We start from the raw sequence: 23,374 nt of genomic DNA, 5'->3' as shown, positions 1-23,374 counted from the left end.
AACCATTCAAGTGCCACAAGACAAAAGAGAATGCGCTGCATGTGAATGTCCTGACACACACACACACACACACACACACACACACACACAAACACAGCACAGAAAGACGCGCGCCAGTGCGCACAGATAGCGCGCCAGAATAGTAGAATAGTTCTCTTTGGCGCTTGAACAAGCAGTAACACACACAATTACAGCAAAATGTCCATTTTGTAGAGTATCCTCATAAGAGCAGTCTTAAATTACTTAAATAAAATGGAAAAAAACGAACGTAAAGTGTTGTGAGAAAATTAGATGCGTGTGAGATCCGCGTCATGTGCAGCAGTAGCAGATATTAAAGTGACAGCAGCCACTAATTCTGTCTGTCAGTAAAGTTAATCGAAGACCAAACTGTAGCTTTAATAAGGATTAATCTATAATATTATTTATAATTTAGGCAGTGCAGACTGTGATAACTTTATACAATTTATGTATATTTCCTACCTGTTAGACAAGAAGGCCACAGGTAAATATGACATTTATTATATGTTTATGTGAGGCTTGATTTAATTTCACCTAAATAAAAAGTTTTTATATTTTTTGAAGCCTAGTAAATGTTAAAAAACTGATAGCTTTCAACTACACTGTAATGTTGAATGGCTATATTTAATTTTTCAAAAAACATTGAAACAGTATTAGTATCAGTGATTCTGGCCTTCAAAAAATGCCATTAAACAAGTATTTAAAACCTACTGTCTTTAAGTTGTTTCTATATTCATTTGGAGGCTAACTGTGAAATTATTACAGCATACATTTTTATATTAATAACTTATATAAGTTATATATATATATATATATATATATATATATATATATATATATATATATATATATATATATATATATATATATATATATATATATATATATATATATAGAACATACATATAATATAATTAATATAATATAATAGAATATAATATAATATAATATAATATAATATAATATAATATAAAATAATATAATATAATATAATATAATATAAAATAATATAATATAATATAATATATTGGCCTCAATGAGAAACATGCACTTAATTGTTAATTGAAGAAATAATGAACAGATTATTCGATTACCAAAAATAGTTGTTTGCTGCTGGCCTATTGGAAACTTTTTGAAAATGAATGTTTCAAACAAAAGAGAAAGTCCTCAAGAGACTTATTTGCACAGTTAAATTCCTACTGTGAAGACGGGAGGCTTCTATATTTGAAAAGGAGTGAGAAGATTGCTATTTGGCTAATTACAGATTTAGGGCTGGAACAGTAAACTGTTGGAAAGGAAGAGAGCGAGGTGCTTGAGTGAGCTACATTAGAGTGCTGGAGTCGCGAGACTGTGGATTCATTGTGTGCTGATGGCATCTTTTATCTTTTGCAATACTGATAGGCCTAACGGAGTAGTTTGGGCTGGGGAGTGGTTAAAGGGGTGGGCTATCTAATCTGATCAGAGACCATTGTTTTGAAGCTCATTTACCACTGGGGGGTCCAGAAGTTTCCACACAGTTGACAAGTCAACCCAAACCCACCCCCATCCCTGCGGCCAACACAAGAAGGTCCTTGAAAAAACAAGCGACAGACACAAAGGGGAAAGCGGAGAAGACAACCCAGAGGGGTATTTGTGAGGATTTGCTCATTCCTCACAAATACACAAGAGTGCTGACCGCTGACTCAGACCTTTGGTTCGAGTTTGAACAGCAGGAAGTCGGCCTGGTGAGATTGTTTTTGCTGTTTAGGAGATTCCTAGTCTCTAGAGACCAAGGAAGTTAATGCTAAACATCTGGGATCTGCATTTGAAAAAAAAAAAAGAAAAGAAAGAAAGCGTAAGATGTTAGAAGGAGACAGTATGACTTGTCATGTAAAGCGACGTCCCATCTCAGAATGGGGTTGTTGGACTGGTCATACAGAACAGAAAAGGGCAGGAAATAATTCATCTCCACTCTATCATGCTGCCATGAGCATGAACACTTTGTAGATGAAGACCCCATCCTGCAATTCACATTCTGCCATATTGCGGAGGTCTCTCCTGAAGTCGCAGGGAGGATGAGAAGTCAGCAGCACAGAGATCACTGCTAATTGCCCGTGGTGAATGATTATGGAAATGAACCAGAAGGATATAGCAAAAATAAGACACAAAGCAGATATTTGGCACAAGCTTTCCCAAGTTGCCTTTAACTGGGCTTGAGTTAAAAATTGACAGTAGAAAGCCCTGCAACTATGTATTTGCGTGCGAAAAAATATATTATAATAATAACAATAATAATGCATAAATGAAAAAATAACCCTAAACGTTATCTAAATCTAAAAGAATGATCTCCATGTGGTCCAAAAATAAATTACAGCCCAGTTCTGCATTGACATTTACATTGGTTGTACATCTTGTACATACATTTTTGTATAAAAATGTTTGAACTTTATGTTTAGGCTAATAGTTTTTGTTGTGGTATAAAAATTGTAATCGAGAATTGTGAACTTTCACTGGTAAGTAAAATGCTGGTGTCATAACCTTATTTATTAAAATATAAGGTTACAAGTGTCAAAAACAATGAAAACAATAACTTTTTTGTGGGGGAAAAATCCTTAGTGTTGAGACCTGCTATTTTAAAGGCACAGTTAAATGTGACATTTATTATAATGGGTTTACATGAAGATTGTTATAAGTTCACTTAAATTTAAAGTTGTTTATTTATATTAAAGCCTATTAAATGTAAAAAATTATGCCTTTCAATTAATCTTGAACAATTGTGTTCAACATTCCTTAGTTCTATGGTCGGGTTTGTATGTAGTAATGATAATTAGCTTATTTAAAAAAAATGAAGTCTATGGTATGTCCTCAATCTAGGTAAACAGGAGTATGTGTGTAAGTGGAGTTGCAGGAGACACTAGAAAAATACGCCACAAATCTCCTGGAGCTGGACAGCACAGCGCTGAGCTCAGGATTGTTTGTTTGAGAATGGGCCAGGGAGGGGGATGAAATATACACTTGAGGTGTAAAGATCAGAATGACAAACCCTTCAACAAGTCTTTGAAAAGAGCGACTTTAGGTATGGCTTTGATTTTGACACACACGCTTGCTATAAATTCCATTCAAGTGAAGAGTGCCATAAAAGAAACACGCGTCAGTGAATAAAAGCCAGATTTAATGCGACTTATTTGCTTGTCACAAAAAGAATGTACCGTGAACATCCCTGAAAGCAGAGGTCAGACATTCTTCAAGCATAAAGCCTGAGCTTAAAAAAAAAAATGCTCGTTAGCACTTGACCGCATCAAGTCCTTTAATAAACTTAGCTATGCTCGTCTCCATCCCCTAACTACAACGAACGAGAGGAGGGCAGCAAGAGGAGAAGGGCTTGAGCTCCATCAAAGTCATGTCTGTTGTCAAAACACATTGAGATGGAGGAGATAAAATAAATGGCATCTTTTGGAAAGATGAGGAACACTCATCCTTCCAAACAACAGATGACCCCAACCATAGACTCCCCCAACTGTATTGAAATAGTGGTAATCGGACCCTCTTGGGGCCCTCCACTTGGGCTCTTTGTACGTCTAAGAGTCAATCAAGGGCCGATGACAGACAAAGCCTAGTCAGATTTAGGAGAGAAAAGCGCCGGAAGGGTCGATGCAGAGGCCGGAGTCGTGATCCATCCCGAGGCAGGGGGACAGACGGGCCTCTGCCCATGATGCCCTGCACTGACCTCTTGTCACCTACGACTGTGCCCTGCTTCTTCACCTCTGACCCTAAATCACGACACCTAGACCTGCTGTAAAAGCACAGGGTGGATAGGACATTATTCAGATGCTTAGTCTTCCAATGAATACTTACAAGTAAAGCTATACAACAAGACATGGTTTGGCAGTGCAATATAACAATGTATTGATATATATGTATGTTAATAATTACATTTCATTAATAATTGAATATATGTAATCATTACAAATAAATGTAAAAGATCATTTGAATAATATAACATATCAATACGTATTGATATGTTAGATTATTAAAAATATTTGTATTCTTTTTTTATATTTATTTTTAGTAATTACATAAGTATATACACACACACAATCAGGAAGGTTCTTGGGAAAGGGACAAAACCTTAGCAGTCTAGTCAACAGTCAAGTCACACAATAGTGAAAGCAGGTCAACCAGCATTTAATCACTGGCAGACCCAAACTCTGTGAGGTATATCAGTTCCTTTATTAGAAAAACAAATATGTAAAAGATCATCACACAAGCAAGTAAAGCATGCTGGAAGAATTCCATGCAGTTGATTAAAAAGTTATAATAATTTGAGCAATAAAAAAGGTCAGAAGAGTAGAAGTATATAATCAGTTTTCAAAAAAAAAAAAAAAAAGCCATCCATGAAGGGGATAGTTCATCTAAAAATTAATTTCATTATCACTCACTATAATGTCATTCCAAACCTGTATGTCTTTCTTCTGTGGAACAGAATTATTTTTAAAGAATTTACTGGCCACTCTTTTCATTATAATGGCAACTGAATGACAGAAATGCACCATTGTGTGGAGTATGGACCACCTTATATTTATGTTGCTTTTTTTTTGTGCTTGACAACCCCAATCCTCATTCAATTCCATTATATGAAAAAAGACTGGCCAAAAATTGCCTAATAAAAAGTTTACTACGACATGAGGGTTAGCCAATAATGGCTACATTTTTGGGTGAACTTTACCCTTAACAATAAGGGTAGAAGAACCGTATCTGCTTGCAAAGATTTCAGGCAAAACACAATAACCACTCATCCAAAGTGGTCTGCTCAGGTCAGGAACAGACCCGACTGTACAAAGTCTTCAAAAGCCCTTCGGAGATGATGACACACACACACACAGTGTGTGCAACTGGTTTATGAGGGAGCAAATTCACCATTTGGAGCCACTTTAATACTTAATAAGCATAATGAGGCTGAACATAACGCCTGACTTCAGAGCTTAAAAAATCATAATGTGCTGTGAAACTTAGATGGCACTAACAGCACACTCTCTATCAGAGACACACACACACACACACACTAAAAATAAAGAAAGCTCTTTGCTCCTATTTAAATAATGCATACCAGGGCTGATCAATTGCTTTGCCTTTTCTCAGCATCTCTAACATATAAACTCCATTACTTAATTCTAAGACACACACACACAGAAAGCTCATCTAAATAATGCCTTCAACACAAACACATGAAATGCCCACTCAAGCTGCCTATTCAAGGCTGCTCAATACTCATCTTTCTTTCTCCTGCTCCCCCTAGCGTCCACAGTAAGTACAGCATAATGGGAGCTGTAGAGGAGAGAGAGAGAGAGAGAGAGAGAGAGAGAGAGAGAGAGAGAGAGAGAGAGAGAGAGAGAGAGAGAGAGAGAGAGAGAGAGAGAGAGAGAGAGAGAGAGAGAGAGAGAGAGAGAGAGAGAGAGAGGCTCCGCCCCCAGATGACATCAGTGCTGTGTTGAAGCAGAGCTGGAGGCAGATGCAACCTCACACTTGTAGTGAGCTCCAGGCAGCTGACCAGCTCTGCCAACTTCTCTATCTTGTCTCTCTCTCTCTGAGCCAAAGGAGTGTGTGTGTGTGTGTGTGTGTGTGTGTGTGTATGTGAACAAGTGTGTGTGGAAATAAAAACACACCCAGCTATACGCACCATTGCTGCTACTGAGCCTTTCTGACACTGGGCTCGTTTTTGGGATTGAAATCTTCCATCGTATTGGATTTATCCTACGGACTGACTTTATTCTTTGAGGATATTCTTTTTGATTTTCCTTTTTGAATTATTGCTTTGTCAGGTAAGTGTATTTTGTCATGTGTTTCCCCCTTATTTTTGGGCTGTTTTAACCCTTTCCCTTATGTTTTTCATCACCCTGAGGTTATCAAATACCTTCAACATGCATAGAGAAAATTTGCATCTGCAGTCACTCACAAACCTTCACATTGTAGACTTCACTTCTAAACTTTAAGATCCAGTCATTTGTTTGCGATGAGGAAAAATGGGTTTTATTGTGTTTTATTTAAATTGCAGGCAGACCCTTAGAGATTTGAGGGGGGTGCAATAGCAATTTAAAATCACGAGTACAGTAGTCAAGAAATTCAGCAGTAGGCTATAGCCCTCCATTTGCCATTTAGGATTCAACGTGCATCTCCAAAACAATTTTAAAACAATAGTTCGTTTTAAACAAAATGCTGGCATAATTTAATAACCTTTATGTTGTTTCAAATCTCTTTGACTTTCTTACCTTGAACACAAAACGACATGTAAAAGAGAAATGTAAAGGCTCAGTCACCATTCACTTTCAATGCATCTTTTTTCCATATAATGAATGTGAATGAGGCTGTCATTCTGTTTAACATTACATTTTACAAAGGATGTTGATAAGTCATATAGGTTTGGAACAACTTTGGAAGCGAGAAAACGAACGAATTTTCATTTTCATTTGTAGGTGAACTATCCCTTTAAGTCTCCATTCCGCTGCCGCGAATAAACGCACTAAGGACGTACAACTTACATTGTATTCTCACCATCAGCACTCTATATCAGTTAACCTGCTATAAAGATCTTTAAAACATCGTTTAGAAAAAAACGCAATGCATATTGTATTTTTACCGGCTGCAGTCAACAGGAACGTTTAAACTTCACGCGTTTCGTCTCAAATCTGTTCTGGTGTGAGAGGCTTATCGCTAATGAAACGAACATACGTCGATTACAAATGAGAAAATATATATTAATAATGGCTAACCTGTGCTCTAAGAGCGTGATGCGAGAGTGATTGGAATAAAGAATGGGCGAAGCGGGGATGCGGCGCGTGACACTCCAGTAGCCTACACTGCGCGCGACGCGGCAAAACTAGAACTCTCCCATTATAGAAGCCGCTTGCAGCGCAGACAGATTCGTTGATTATGAGGGTCGCGTTCTAATTTGGAATACTAACGAAAACTCAAAAGACTGGGATTGGAGCGCAATAAATTTGCGCCCTGTGCATTTCAGTGAGAGAGTGAGTGTGTGGCGCTGGTGCAGTAAAGAGATCTGAGGCTGTCAGCTGCTTCAGGATTTTCCCATCAAACGAATTTCCCTTCTTTTAAGTAGACTTCCAAGTTATCTGATAGATAAGCTTTCATATCTGTTAGGCAGAAAAAGTCAAGATTGAAATAATAGTTTTGTGCAGATACAGAGAGAGGAACTATGAGATGACGATAAGAGCCAAAGCCTTCAATCAGAGCTGATTAAATCAGTTTATAAGACTACTAGGCTAGTGTAGAAGATTCACATTGGACAAGTTTGCAAGAAAATATACTATGAATCCCTAAAATGCCTACTTTTAAGTGCAAGTTGTTTTCCCTAGCTTTGAGCTTCATCTGTGATAATGCACTAATAAGATACACTATGCACTAATGTGTATTCAGAAAGGTTAGTTTCTTAGCACGATAATAGCAGAGAACCACAAATGGTCTGTTTTGACTATGTAAGGAGGGTGATAAAATTAACTAACCCATTGTTCTTTGTTGGACGTGTCAAAGCACTCTGTGGCAGTCTTTTTCGCTTGCATAAACAATTTGTATCAGTGATTCACAAATACCACACCTCCAAGCTTTAAACGACGTAAATACCAGTCTCCCTTTAGATACTAATAAACAGCAATGCAAATTAACCAACTTTCTAGATTTGAATACTAAAATATAAGCATCCAGTGTATGTTTACAAGCAGCCAGGCAGATAGCACTCTTTGTTTCAAGCCATGAATGCCGGAGGCTAAACCCAGTGGTCCGTGGCATTCACTCAGAGTCAACATGAAATGGTCATGTCTTTCAGGCCTTCAGAAAAAAGTCTGTCACCCTTTTGTGCAGACGGCAAAAACAAATCATCTAGTAGAATTCTCCTCATGTCGGCAGCCAACCTCTGACCTCAGTGAGGCCATTCTATAAAATGTACCTTGTAAAAACAAGCCTAGAAGTTAATTTTCTGAAGCATTTAAAAAAAAAAACGACTTATTTGTAATGCTTAAGTGGGAAAATACTTTTCTGAGGACAAATTATGTAACAAACAGAAAACTAGGACTGAATTTTAGTTTTATTACGGATACAATTTACCCCCCTTTGGAGTGGAAACAAAAAAGGTGTGCAGTAAATCAACCCATCCCTTTTTGCCCTTGTCCAGCAACTGCTGCCCCCTGTACCCTGGCAGGGGGTACATATGTGGTAATTAAAGCGCCAGTTCAGCCTCCAACTGTCTGTGTGTATCTGCATGCACAGGCCTGATACAGAAGCACTTACCACCCCCAAGTGGGGAAAACAGTGCAGCTGCCACAGACCACTCTCTTTTCAGTGCAGTACAAAAGAAAAAGACCCCCTGTCTCCCCTAGAATCCACTCTCACTGCCTGAACGCCAGCCAGGGACAAACCTGCGGATCATCTGCCCCAAAACCACACACAGAGGGGAGCCCCTAACACAATAGCCTGCTCTTAAATTAACGTTAAAGCCGTGCCCAAACCGTTCTTCTCGATTCCAAATATGTAGGCAGAAATGTTTCATCTCTCAGCCCACTAGGCTCAGAGAGGCATGATATGGCTTCATGGACATAAGATACATGACAAAGAGAGGCATTTAGTTCAAATCCTGCCTGGGGTTTAGAATCTATTATCTATTGAACACAAGAGAGCTGTTTTTCATAATCATAGCCCAGAACCTACCAATGAAGACTGTAGTGCAAATTTAATCTCAGCCTAAATGCCTTTGTTCATGCATGGGTACTGATCAAATGTGACAGCATTTTTGGAAACTAATAGAAAACATCAATTCTCAATTTAAAAATGATGCATAATAAAAAAAATGTACCATCTAAAGGTTTAGCCTAATTTCTCTAAAAATGCAGAAAAATTCACATATAATCGTAAAATAATATTTGTATTTAATATTCCACTTTTCTTATTAAAATTATAAAAATGATTCAATACTCCTGAACAATTTCCCCCCCAAAAAAATTCTCTCTGCACATCAATGTTGCATAATCTCATTTAAGTACGTTTTTTTTTTTCCTTTCTTTTCTTTTTTTCCTTAAATGCTTTTGTTTTCCCATTTCTCAGTGCCTCAACCCTAGTGTTCTAAACTCAAGACACTAAACGAGCAAAAGGTATTTGGCTGTGACCATTTTAACCAGGATGCTCGATTGAACTTAACTTCAAGCAGAGCAATGGAGCAGAAGCAGGCCTAGCCATTAGAACGATCTTCTAACGGAAAATGTGGCCTATTAGAACGATAGTGAAAGGTGCCCATCACATTCAGTGGCCTTTCTTCTCTGGCTATGAGCAGTGGGTGGGATAGGGGCTGGAAGATTTAACCAAATGTGAAAAAGCTAATAATTCTAAGTGAAAGAAGTTCAGTAAAGCAGAAAAGCGAAGGCCGGGGCCCTTATGCTTAACTTGAAATGAACAATGGACCACTGCCACTTCAGTGAAATCTGAGAAGCCAGGAGAAAAAAGAAAAGAAATGATAATGCAGCCAATCATCCAGCTAGATCAAGGTTTGCATGACCCATTGAGACAGCTGGCATGACAAGCTTAGGTGAAGCGTATAAGGTAGATGTCCTCCCTTCTTTTTTGCTTGACCTTTACGACTATAACATAATACTGGCCCACATATATTTCCCAAAACACCTGTGCGTTTTATCAATGTCTCCTGAGTAAGATTTCAGCTGAAATATCACGAAATAAACAGCCACCTGTGAGTGAACCCTTCAATTTTCAGGGAAGTATTTTGGCAGAAAAAAACCCCAATGGGGCTTGTGTTTCGCCAACTTCCTTTTGCCCACTCCTGTGCCAGGAAGTGATTTACATTGCGTACAGTACATAAAAAGAGCAATTCCATCTCCACATCATTTCACAGTCTGTTATTTGTCAGACTTCTAGAAAAATGGCAAGCTACTTTACACGCATAATTCTCCAAATCAATACAACATTTCCTCAGAACAGTTGAAAAATTGCATGCCGATCTTTAACCAACTATTCACTATTCCTGCAAGTACTTATTTTACTCTTCAATAAATCTGACAATCATGAAGCAAATGTTTCAGCATTCAACAAAAAGGAAGCAACTTAGTCTCTGTCAGCATACTGAAAGCTCACCGTCAAATATCACCTGCCCTTAAAGAAGAGTCACAGCTGCTGTTTCCAAGCCCTCGTTAATCTACTAATACAATAGTAGGCACATGGAGCACTTAGGCTCAACAGAAGGATGGGATGTACTATTAGACCTTGTTGGTGAGACCTGTTAACAAGTTACAGGGCCTTCAATTCCCTAATCTCTCCTTGTCACTCCCTACAACTGTTTTAAAGTTGCCTGACATACCCCAGCATGTTTTACAGAAAGGTTACCATCCACAGGTCAGCAGAAGGGTTTCAGGCAAGGGCAAAAACAATGGTGATGGCTGTCAGTTGGAGAAATGTATATTGTCAGTCTATGTTACAGGAAAGGTGTACCGTGGGAAATTACAGTATGGAAGGTGCAGCACGGACATCTCTTTAGGGCCACCGGAGGTGACTTGCATGAAGAGCCCATTTGGGTATTCATGAGTCTGCAAGACATAAAACTTGTTCATCTCACATGTACATTTTTGAGCAGTGCGAGGGCGTTGTGTTCAGGTGCTGTCGGGGCAGCCCGAGGGACCTTTGGTGGCTGCTCGACACCTCAGCAGCAATATGCTTCACCATGACTCTTTTTCCCTTCACCTTCTCCTTCCAGAGCGTCTTCAGCCACTTTGAAAGCACAGCTCAGTGGAGAACGTTGCCAGGCAGGAGGGAGCGGTCTTTGGCCATTGTAGCATGGCCCAAACCGTGGTCGCTTTTCTTATGCAAAGGAATTCTTTTCAGCCATCACCATAGAAAACACTAGAGGGGGGGATGTTAGGGTTAGTGGCACACAGAACAACGCACATGGTTATCCAGGCAGCACAGGCTTAAGGCGAGGAAAAAGAAAGGTTTTTATAAAAATCCACACAATATCTCCACTAATCCAGGTTTCACAAACAGTGTCCACTATCAAAGGACTGCAGCCCAGGGGCTTTTCTCTGTGGTCATTTACCCAGAGGCAAAAAAAATCCCCTGATATACAGAAACCCAATAAGCTTAAGGGACTTTCAAATTCTCATCTCAACCACACACTCCTCTTATTTTCCCCCTCACTTCAATCTGATAAGTCTCAAATGCAGTGAAGCGATCTACAGGCCATAACAATCCATAAAAATCCAATCCATTGTGGTGTACGTTTTATGTTAGGTCCAAACCTTGAAAACACAAGCTAGTAAGCTATAGGTTTACGTCAATGTATTGTCGATGGCAATGTGAAACTGCTCTGTTTGAAGGACAGTGGCCAATTGCAGCTGGCTGCATCACTGTCTGACTCAATCTCAGCCTTGGCACTATCATCTCAGAATTAAATAAACGCTGCCTAACAGCATATTACACAAAGTCAATAACTCATTCTCAACGAGGCCACGTTCCTTTTCCGGTGTCATGACGTATTCAGATGTCACAGGCTGTCAATAACCAAAGAATCTGCTCTTATTGACATTTTCTTTTCTCTCTATCCTTGTTGGTAGGAAGTTCAGCATGTGAGAGGGAGTGGGTGTCTGCACGTCAGGCACAGGTTTGTGAAACGAGAGCCAGGGAGCCAGAGTGCTACAGCAGCACAGGAGATTCTGCTTTCGAGCCACGAGGCTGGATACTTTATTCATGCTCCTGCCGGGAGTGCGACTACAGAATTCGGGGCTGACTTTGGAGCCTGACTTCAGAACCGAACCACCCTGGATTTGAGCCCAGCGTACTGCAGACGGACAGAGGTCTTAAGGCCATGACCAGTCTGCTTTGGGAGAGACAGGAGCAGTTCACTTCTCAAAGAGGACTCTCTGTTACACACAAAAGGGTCTGATTAGGAGCCGCAACTTAAAATAAAAGGATTCTGCTCTCTTTTTTATTTCCTTTTTTTGTTTGTTTTAGTCTTTTTTTGTAATTAAAAATTACTGAAATTGCATGCCTGCACAGGAAAAGCCTGCCTGAGGTCTGTCTGGAAGTGGAGCTGCTTGCTTTATAGGTTTATCTACCATGGCAAAGCCTTTGATTGCATGAACTGTGGACGCTGCAATACAAGAAAGGAGGTCAGCGGTACAAACAAGGATCAGTTCAGCAAATACCAGCCTGGTCAGGATATAACCAAAGAGACCCCTTTGACAAGACGGACAAACATCTCCGGAAAGAATAGAAAGGAAGGTTTAAAGCCTCATTGGATTTGGGGTGGCAGCAGAGGATTAACTGGCATTTCTAAATCAGGTATGACAAATATGGATGTTCTTGCTGTGCCTTTTCTTCTAAAATACATGTGCACAAACAGAGGTAATGAGGAAAATGTGAAATGAAAGTAATAAATCAAAAAAGATTATTAAAAAAAGTTCACACATTAATTGCCAATGGAAATAATATAATAAAATGACATAGTATATAAAAACTATAAATACAGAAAAATAAAATATGTAATATATAATGTATAAATATTATATATAACAAAACAACATATAATATTTATATATAATATATAAACAATGTAAAAACATATAATTATATATTATCTTATATAAAAATGGTTGAAATAATTCACTTTTCATTTTCTTCCAAGTTACGAGCCTTACACCTTTTGCAAACTATGATTCTCTGAAATGTCCTACAGGTAACAAAAATATTGCGCACAAAAAACTAAACAAAAAGAGGATAAAAACAGACAAGATGATTTTACAATGTTTAATCAACAAGGCCTGACTTTGTTCAACCACCAGTTTTCAGCAATGAAATGCAGTCTTGAAATGCACTGGCTAACAGCAGAAATGTGTAAAACAACAAGAGCCAGAGATTACATTACACACAGCAAAAGATAAAACCTCTCACACACAGGCATCTCATTCAAGGAAAGCTAGCAGGTTTAAGGATTTGTTATCTACATGCACAGCTGATTGGGAATATCCTTCCACTTAAATTAGACTTGCTTCTAACCCTCTCCTTTTCCTCTAATTTTCCCCCTCTAATCCCTCTTTCTTTTTTCAGTACTTTGGGTTTTTTTTTTTAGATACAAATTATTTCAATCAAGATAAACACCCAAGGCATGTTTCGCTACCATGGTTTTTTCATTTGTTCATGTCATTGGAAATGTTAATAGCCTCTTTTCATTAATTCAACAGCAGAAATATAGTATTATTTTTCTTTAATTGAATCTTTACAATGAAAGAGGCGCTGCAGGCACTGTACATAAAACAGCAATTAGAGCAGGACATTGCCTTTTCTTCAGACTGCATGTATTTGACTTTTTCTCTTTTTTTTTTTTTTTTCTCCAAGGGCAACAACCACAAAGAGGACATTAGCAATGGCAAGCAATTACAAGTCCTTCTTCGTCATCTTCATCAGAGCTGGGCTTTTGCTTGGCCTGGCCAATCCATTGGTGACCTCAGCCTCCTGTCCCTCGCAGTGCCGTTGCGATGGGACTTTCATATATTGCAATGACCGGGATTTGACTTCCATCCCTTCGGGCATCCCAGAGGATGCTACAGTACTTTTTCTCCAGAACAACCGCATCAAAAGTGCAGGGATCCCTACGGATCTACAACGGCTAAACAATGTTGAAAAGATCTATCTGTACTGCAACAATCTTGATGAGTTCCCCACCAACCTGCCGCTGAATGTCAAGGAACTTCATTTGCAGGAGAACAATATACGGACTATCACCCATGCCTCCCTGGCACAGATTCCCATTATTGAGGAATTACACCTCGATGACAATTCCGTGTCAGCCGTCAGCATTGAAGAGGGTGCGTTCCGGGACAGCAACCATTTGAGGCTGCTTTTCCTGTCCCGGAACCACCTCAGCACCATACCTTCCGGTCTGCCAATGACTATTGAGGAGCTTCGCTTCGATGACAACCGCATCTCATCCATCTCAGAGGTATCCCTGCAGGATCTTATAAACCTGAAGCGACTAGTTCTGGATGGCAACCTATTGAACAACAGGGGCATTGGGGAGATGGCTTTGATGAACTTAGTCAATCTGACCGAGCTCTCGTTGGTACGAAACTCCCTGACATCCCCACCCTCCAACCTGCCTGGCACAAGCCTGGAGAAGCTAAATCTTCAAGACAACCACATCAATCACGTACCAGCAGGTGCCTTTGCTTTTCTGCGACAGCTGTACCGCTTGGATCTGTCAGGGAACAACTTGAGCAGTCTGCCCATGGGTGTATTTGACGACCTGGATAACCTTACCCAGCTGCTCTTGCGCAACAACCCATGGTACTGCAACTGCAGGATGAAGTGGGTACGTGATTGGCTGCGCACTCTTCCATCTAAGGTCAATGTGCGTGGCTTCATGTGCCAGGGTCCCGATAAGGTCAAAGGGATGGCCATCAAGGACTTATCCACAGAGCTGTTTGGCTGCTCGGACACCGAGATTCCACCCACATTTGAAACTAGCACAGTCTCAAACACTTTGCCACCCTCTCGACCCCAATGGCCCTCATACGTAACTAAAAGACCTGTGGTTAAGGGTCCAGACCTTGGAAGAAACTATCGTAGCACAACGCCGTCCAGTCGTAAGATCATCACAATAAGTGTTAAATCCAGTAGTGCTGAGACGGTGCACATATCTTGGAGAGTATCTCAGCCCATGACAGCCCTGAGGCTCAGTTGGCTAAAGCTGGGCCACAGTCCTGCATTCGGATCCATAACTGAGACCATTGTCCAAGGGGAGAGAACAGAGTACCTGCTCACAGCTCTGGAACCTGAATCCTCTTATCGGATATGCATGGTTCCCATGGAAACTAGTAACATTTACCTGTCAGACGAGACACCTGTTTGCATAGAGACAGAAACTGGCTCCCTGAAAGCATACAATCCCACCACAACCTTGAACAGAGAGCAGGAGAAAGAGCCTTATAAAAATTCCAATCTGCCTTTAGCTGCTATCATTGGAGGAGCAGTGGCCCTTTTGGCCATCATCATGCTAGCCCTGGTGTGCTGGTACATCCATAGGAACGGCTCCTTATTTTCCAGGAACTGCACATACAACAAAGGGCGCAGGCGGAAGGACGATTACGCTGAAGCTGGAACAAAGAAGGACAACTCCATCTTGGAGATTAGAGAGACCTCTTTTCAAATGATTCCCATAAATCACATGCCTGTTTCAAAGGAGGAGTTTGTGATACACACAATTTTTCCTCCCAATGGCTTAAGTCTTTACAAGAGTCCACACAGCGAAAACAGCATCAATAACAGAAGCTACAGAGACAGTGGAATACCAGATTCAGACTACTCTCATTCATGATAGTGTGCGCGGATTACAAAGACATTTTATTGCCAATGAAAGACTTGGAGGCTGCTTGGTCTTTTGCAAAACACTGGATTGAAAAGACTGAGAAAGCATTGTTATGTACATTTGCCATATAATTTATATTTAAGGACGATTTATTAAAAGGAAAAAGGTTCCGATTGCAGGCCATCACTGAACCGTCGGTGTATGCTGCCACAAACTGCAATTCTATATTTTAGATATTTGTAGTCATTTGTACTGTACTTCCTTTACTTATGGTTTTAGACCAATTAAAAAAAACGTTGTGCTCTACTGAGATATGATGACTTGTCAACTGTGAAAGTGGGTTTTCATTGCTGTGTTGAACAATCAGATATTAGAAAACCATGTAGTATAAGCACAGGTCAAAACTATTGCTATGTTGCTGTCAGTGAAAAAAAAATACAACAAAAAACAAGGCTGCGGGAATATAGGGCATAGTTGATCAAAGGAAATAAAGACACAAGTGTTTTGTTCATTTTAAGGAGGGCGGGGACAGACTTACTCCGGTGTCACAGAAACCTCTGGGTTTCTTTAGGAATACTGGTTGCCTGTTTCAGAACGCTGCCAGGCTTTACATCACTCCAACGTTTAGGAGGCAGATATCTATTACTTCCTCTCTGCCCTGGAAGAGGAAGCAACACAGCACAGAATCCTAAATCCTTTGCAAACGAAGCACACCGATCAAATGAGAGGTTACTTTGCAGTTAAATCAAAGCAGATGTGCTAAAACACAAGAACAGAACTAAATATCGCTTGTTCGGCAAAGGGAAACAGCATTTACCATATCCCTCAGTACAGTTAACCACATGTCATGTAAACGTTGCCCTCCAAAAGGAATATATTGTGGGCAGAAAAAGTATGGCAAGAAACACATTTGGGCTCTTTTCTATTTGGAATATAAAGTGTCAACTATTTTTTGTTCATATAATTCTTATTTGTATTTTTGTTTTCTAATTCAAGCCACTTTTATGTTGCCACAGTTAAATTGTTCTTTACAACTGAAGACCAAAGTGCATTGAATGCCCTTTGGCCAGTCTTGTATGTGCCTTGATCCAATGCTTATTGTATTTAGCTTTTTCAAAAAAATAAATCAGTGACTTAACTTTTTTCATACACACTTGAATATGATAGGATATTGGTCATATTGCAAAATAAAAGTGGATAAAACCCCAACTTGATGGCCTCCTTTTCCCCAAAAGAATGCTTTCCATTTATTTTTAATCCCTCTAAACTTTGCATACACCATTCCGGTCCTCAAGTGTCTTCATCTAAAGCAGTAGTGCCTAAACTGGGGTATGAGTACACCAGGGGGTACATGAGATGACAAAGTGGGTATGCAAACAAAATGCTGACTTGTTTTTGATTGATGCGGCATTAACAAGTGCATTACATGGTGACAGTGTGTGCGTGTGAGAGACAGAGCGAGCACAGGTTTATGCAGATGTATTTGGAGGTTATGTTTTGCTGTTGGCCCTCTGCAAATATGCTTTTGACCAATCAGCTATCTTAAGTTCAAAATCCCTCTCATTGGTTGGCGCTTACTTCTAATTATTTTGCGCACAGTAAAGCATAAAGTTTGGAAAGCAGCATAAAGTTTAGAGAGAGTCTATATACCTGACAAATTATTCTAATAAATATAAGTTAATGTCGCCAAAATGTCAAAAAGACAGTCAAGCATATCTTCATTTTCCATATCCATGAGTAAAGATGATGGTGTTTGATCAAAAGATCCAGAAGCTGGAACTACCAATACTAATCAGGATAGCGTGAGACACAAGCAACGGGAGTTAGATCAGTCAGAATCAGAAATTGATGTAATGGAAAAGGCAACAACTTCAAAAGGTGAGAGAGAATATCACTGATCAACTGAATAATATTTGGTCTCAACGTAGCTACATACATGTTAGGGCCATGCAGAAACCTATGAATGATGATCTTATAGTTGTGCCATTACCGTTTAGTGACGTCATTGTATGTTCCGGGAAAACTGAAGTTGTATGGCAAGTGTAGGTCACAGTACCTTTTAGGGCGTTTTCACACCAGAAAGTCCGCACCAAGGAACGAATTGGTGGAAGGAACATTGCAATTATGCAAGCGCACTAAAGAACTTTACATGACATACTGGCGTCCTGTTGTCATCATCTATGTGGGCTGCATCTTGACATTGATTGGTTTGTAAACGGACCTGCGTCTGACGTCAGCATGTTGTCAATTCGGCGGGTAACTTTGACAAGAATGAATGAACAGACGCATATCGTTGCCAGTATTCTGTTATTATTATGGCATTACTACCTGCTGCACCAACTATACTCAAGGCTAGTTTAAATTCGCCAAATGTTCGTCCTTGTTGCGCGAACATTTTATCGTCGCCGGCAGGAAAGGAGGAGAAGACTACAAGCAATCCTGCGAGAACCACTGGAACTTCCGGTAAACGGTCTGAAAGTCCGAACCATACAGAAAATGCTTTCATACTAGAAACGAACCAAACCTTTGATCAGTTTGATCCAGACCGAGACTACCTCTTTTCGTCTAACCAAATTTCGTCTGTTTGGTCCGGACCGTGGTCCGGGGGAGGTTTCACACCTGTAATTTTGATTTGGATCAAACTGAAAAGTCAGAAAATCCAGACCAAACAAGCTAGTGTGAAAGGGCCTTTGATCTGACAATTATTCATTTAGCACTGTTAAGCACTGGTTCATAGTACCTTTTAAAATGGGGTTTTAGCACTTACTAGCATGAAGAACAAATATAGACACAGACTATAGACAAGATTTAAGACTCAAACTATCTTTGGATACCAAAATACCCTGTGTGAGTTTTTAAGAGGGCAAATACTGTCCCTTAATGGAAAAGGTGTGACTGCAGTCTAAATAGAAGAGAGGGGTACACGCAGAAGGATGTTAGATGCCTCGGGGAATGCCACTGTAAAAGTTTGGGAACCACTGATCTAAAGCCTACTGAGGCTTCTTACTAGTGCAGCATCTGCTTGGGGCTCCAAGTGCTCTTTTGTGTGGTTAAGCCACATATGACTTATCTGATTGGCCCAAGTGGGAAATATCAGTGAGTACAGAACAGAAGCTAAATGAGGCCGTTGGAGAGATGCTGTGCTGGATTTTGATGCTCCTCGCAACCACAGAGGGAAATGTATGTATCTAATGACTATATAGCATTAGGTTGACGGCATAGCTCAAATCACAGTAGGAATCTCACAGGTGGCTTGCATGTGCACGTGTATGCATCAACACAACATATATGTGGGCCATGAGTGTGCGAACGCACACAGATGAATACACATCAATGCACACGCTCTGAGATGTAATTACAGTTCAGGGGAGCCTCTAAAAACAGCAAGTCTGATCCAAACCTTAAGTATACTTCAACAAGCTCGTGTACTAAATATACCGCATCAGCTAGAAATTAAAGTAAACACTCTCTGTGAGCATATGGTACTGTAAGGGTATGTGAATGTTGTTGATGTTCCACAACTTGCCTTGTCATTTGTTTATGTGGTTTCCTGACTGACAGTATTAGCAATTTTTCAAATGCTGAGTGATGTTTTTTTAAGTTTCACTCACTTCCTTTTAAATCTGAAGGCTTTTTCTTTATGAGTTATTTTATTTAAAATGAATCTTATCTGATCAAGGATGCATTTGTACAATTGATTTTACCTCTGAAAAGAATGTAAAATCCAGACATCAGAAAGTAAACTGTGTTTGGTATAAAAAAAAAAAGCGAACATTTAAACTTGAATCCATATCCAAAATACTGTATTACAGCATGTCTAATCCAATGCATTCAATCGACTCCGAATTACAGATTTAGCATTATTTCTTCTCTTTCCCTTAAATCCCAGAAAAAAATTATTACTCCATCTTCTACTCTATTCAAGTTTGTAATACTCTTCTGCATATTTACTCAATACTCACACCAGCTGCGGTAACTTACAAATCATTCATTCTGGAGATAAGATGTCAGCCAGAACTGAAGGTATAAAGCAGTATCAAGCAGGAGATCCAAGCAGTTTTAATTATCAAAACGCACAGGTGTGCGAGTGTGTTTGAGCGTACACATCCACTTTATGGACGTTCTGCATGCAGTAAATCAATCTCCAGTTTCCTAACACCATCAGAATTTTTTACCGCTTGAGCTACGAGCAAAACGGCTTTAAATATTAATATCATGTGCTGCATGGTGAAAGCAAATCAGATGGATGAGAGTGCAAACAGCAATTTGTATTCTCCAGTTAAAATGATCTATTCAGAACACTAACCTTAAGTGTTGGGGGAGGGCGAGTTGAGCGGCTGCTACTAGGGGTGACCTGTGGTGACCCTTTTAACACAATGACCTCACCTCTGGCATCTTTGTCAGCACATTGTTGGAGCTTACAGATGACCTCATTCGCCCTGGGAAAACCATTGATCAGGTCTGATGTCCATGAGGCCGGTGCACACTTGAAATTCTACCTTGAATAGGGTACTTCACTTGAGATACAAGACAAAAGTATCTTTAAAAAAAAAAGTTTAAAAAAACTTCGACATAATGATGTGGAGCTTGAAAATATCAGGCTGTAAAAAAATATACTCTAAGAAACTGGATGTTGCTCGGTCATCTCTTTTGCTGTGATCAAAGAAAGCGATGACTGATCAGAGGTCAGATAAAAGCAGGTGAAACAAGGGTCACAAGCCAAAGATGAAAAATTGATGAACAATCTGGACGTTTGACCCCCTTTTTTAAAAGCAATTAGTAAACATTTTTCATCTTTTTGGACATCTGGCCCTTTTTTAAGCAAATGATACACATTTTTCATCTTTTTAGACCTTTGACCACCCCTTTTTTTACAATTGGTAGACATTTTTCATCTTTTCAACTTTTGACCGCATTGTAAAGCAACTAATGGACATTTTTCATCTTGTTGGACTTTTGACCTCTATTTTTTAAGAAAAGGAAAAGTAGAGATCAGGTCATGCATTGTTATCATGGACAATGACAGATCCCTGGCTCTTTAAAACAATGAATTGTGTGAAAAATAATGCAACTGCTCTTTTTTCATCATCAAACGTTTATAAGAGCAACTAAAATAAGGTAATGAGAATTGCTTTTGACAAGAAAGGCAATTACTGGCAAATGCAGAAGCCACATGTCATTCAATTATTTTTAGAGTTTAATTTACCAAAAGAGCCATAAGGGAGCTGACTTTAAAAGCACCATCTTATTCTGATCTCATTTTGTTTCACCTTGCAGGGAGATGTAGTCATCAACTCCTAGCATATCTATTCCCGAGTGTGTAATGTGTTTGCTCCCATTCTGCCTGGCCTCGCGTTCACTGCAAAACCTTTTCCCTCAGCTCAGCGCAAAATTTTCCTAAATAAAATATAAAAAATTCCTCCTAATAAGCCATTTGCTTTTGCTCTTCTTCCACACCTTGTATTCAGTCCAAGATGTCATGCACATCAAAGCTAAGACCCCTCATTGTGTGTCTTTAAAGAAAAAGTGAAGAGAAATTAAGGTCAAAATGTCAGGCTTAGGGCACCAATGTGGCCTCCCACATGCCTGGACTCCAAACAAAGCATGTTTATAAATCATATCAACACAATATGATACATTACAGACTAATGTATATTTTTAGAACGTGCAAAACTTGCTTGTACTTCCGTCTGTATGGGCTTGAGGTTTGAAGAGCCACTATTAATCATCACAGATCACTGTGACCTTTCAGTGTTTACATCCATTCATACACTTCTTATTACAAGCATTGCAACCCAAAGGAGGACAGACCAGTTTTTAAAAACAGATACATTCCATTTTTTTGTAAGTTCCAATATAGATGGAAACCACAACATAACTTATGCATGTCTTGAAGAGACAGCTGCGGTCTGGGCATGTAGCCACGGCCACATGCACTCTGCTGTCACCACGGTCATGAGTCAAAGCAAATGTTTAAAGAACCAGAAAGAAGATAAAGTCCAAAGATACTTTTGCTTTAGTACTGGGAATAAATATAGTTATTCCAATGAATTAAAATTCCATATTAAAAGTGTTAATTTTTCAAATTTTGAAACACAGTTTTGTAACGGAATTAGTAGAGATAGAATTTGTTTGGTCTGTAGTCTAAATGAATATTTCCTAATGAATATCTAACATCTATCGACAACCAGCCCTATATGCTTCTCATATTTTAAGGCCTTCAAAGCTGTCTTGAGTAGATACAGCAACAAGTGAACACAGGAGATGTATTTGAGACATTACTACCAGGTACAAAAAGCAATGTGTCTGTCTCAGCTAACCACTTCCGATCGGATCACCTGAGACAGATCTTAATGTGGAGTGTAAATGGGGCCTATCATTTTTCCCCACCCTTAATGTACCTCTCAGATTCTCAATCCATTTTCTTCCCTATCTTCTAAAGTCCTCCCTACATCCCCTTAAGTTCTCAAACAAGACTTAGTATTTCTCCTCATTATGGCCAACGACCTGAAACTCTAAGGCTGCAACAACTACAATCTCCCATCATCTAAATGAATCCAATTTTTTGCTCGACAGCACACAGCGTGCATACATCTATCTCCCCTTAAAATCATCTGACATTAATACAAGTTAACAAAGGCTCGTCTGTTAAGGTGGCAACAGTAGCGACACTTTGCCGGTGGAGCAGGTTGAATTATTGAACAGGGAAAATGACTTACAACTGCAGTGATGTGGATTCCTACCTCCAGCCAGCATCTGTTAATGCAATAACAAGCGACAACGACCTATTACTGCAGGCGAGTGCTGGGTATGATAATTTGATGTAGAGCATCATATGTTTTGAGAACGTCCATTTAATTGACTTTACTAGATGAGAGACATTAATTCACGTCATCCATTAACTAGCTTAAATTATCTTTTAAAAGGTGATATATCTTCCTGTGCCCTTTGACAGATTTGTGCGGCACATTCTCTGCCGCTGCATCGACCCATCGGGGTATTTGTCCAGAATGTCTGCTCTTGTTGGGAGTAATCATTGCATTCCTTCGAAAAGTTCCAGTGTGGTACAATCGTTCTTTAGCCCTCCGAGGACCGGGTCGGGCCCAGCTTCGATCTGGTTAGCATTCCCATTGCGTGAGGGCCAAGGTTTAAATGTCAACGGCGTATCTGCATGCCGGTAAGGCGACCCGCCAGATATATACGCAACTGACAGATGGTGAAGACATGCTGTAATGCCAACTGGTGCATTGGTGTTGTGTATGCTGATTTGGTGTAGCCTTCTGATATAACCGTAAGAGGAAGATGCAATCAGATTATTTCAACACCAATAAGGTTTAGTTTAAATGTCAATCGTGTAATTGGTATGGAAATGGAAAAGTCTTTTTACTACAGCAAATAACACCAGAGCATTCACTTAAAATCTACAGTCTGATAAAAGTGAAACACCATCAGACAGCCTAGCGACTGCCAGTAGGAGATTTTCTGAAAAGGACTAATCAATACGAGTTCTCTTTAGATTTTAAGACAACTATCATATACAAGACCAGCTAAAGGTCACTTGGTCTTGATACTCAAGCACTGATAATATCAGAAAGGTGACGGACATTATTCAGCATCGAAAGTGACTATATTAAGTCAAGAAAAAACTAACTTTAAGAGAGAAACCTATTGTACATCTTCCAGCCTCAATTAAAATTTCACACCCAAGTTAAGGCAATGTGAAAACATACACCTTTCAGAAAATAAGAGCCTTGGCAGTTGTCTGCCGATCATACTAGCAGCAGTCTGTCAAGTTCAGTTGCAATTTTGCTTGGTTTATTTATAAAAATAAAAAAAACATTAAAAAAGGAGATCAGCAATTGAACAATTGAAATCTGGTACCTTTGCACATTAATTACAATTCTTTACATTTATATAGCGTGTTTCTGGGTACTCAAAACGCTTTACATGGATGGGGGAATCTCCTAAACCACCACCAATGTGCAGCATCCACCTGGATGATGCGACGGC

At 39.5% G+C, this 23,374-nt stretch overlaps 2 protein-coding genes across 3 annotated transcripts in view; one reads left to right on the top strand and one right to left on the bottom strand.

Annotated features, from left to right (window-relative positions):
* The window catches only part of macrod2 (mono-ADP ribosylhydrolase 2), a 571,390-nt gene that overhangs the window by 454,984 nt on the left and 93,032 nt on the right, over positions 1–23,374 (bottom strand). The window lies entirely within an intron of this gene.
* Positions 5,438–16,573, top strand: flrt3 (fibronectin leucine rich transmembrane 3). The gene is made up of 3 exons (XM_082154276.1): positions 5,438–5,816; positions 11,616–12,342; positions 13,396–16,573. Exon 3 carries the CDS (start codon positions 13,424–13,426, stop codon positions 15,371–15,373), a length of 1,950 nt encoding a protein of 649 aa, XP_082010402.1. The 5' UTR covers positions 5,438–5,816; positions 11,616–12,342; positions 13,396–13,423; the 3' UTR covers positions 15,374–16,573.

The sequence above is a fragment of the Leuciscus leuciscus genome (assembly GCF_965113295.1).
Source record: "Leuciscus leuciscus genome assembly, chromosome: 22".
Taxonomy (NCBI): domain Eukaryota; kingdom Metazoa; phylum Chordata; class Actinopteri; order Cypriniformes; family Leuciscidae; genus Leuciscus; species Leuciscus leuciscus.
Note: the sequence above shows the minus strand (reverse complement) of the source record. Positions and strands in the feature narration are given on the sequence as shown.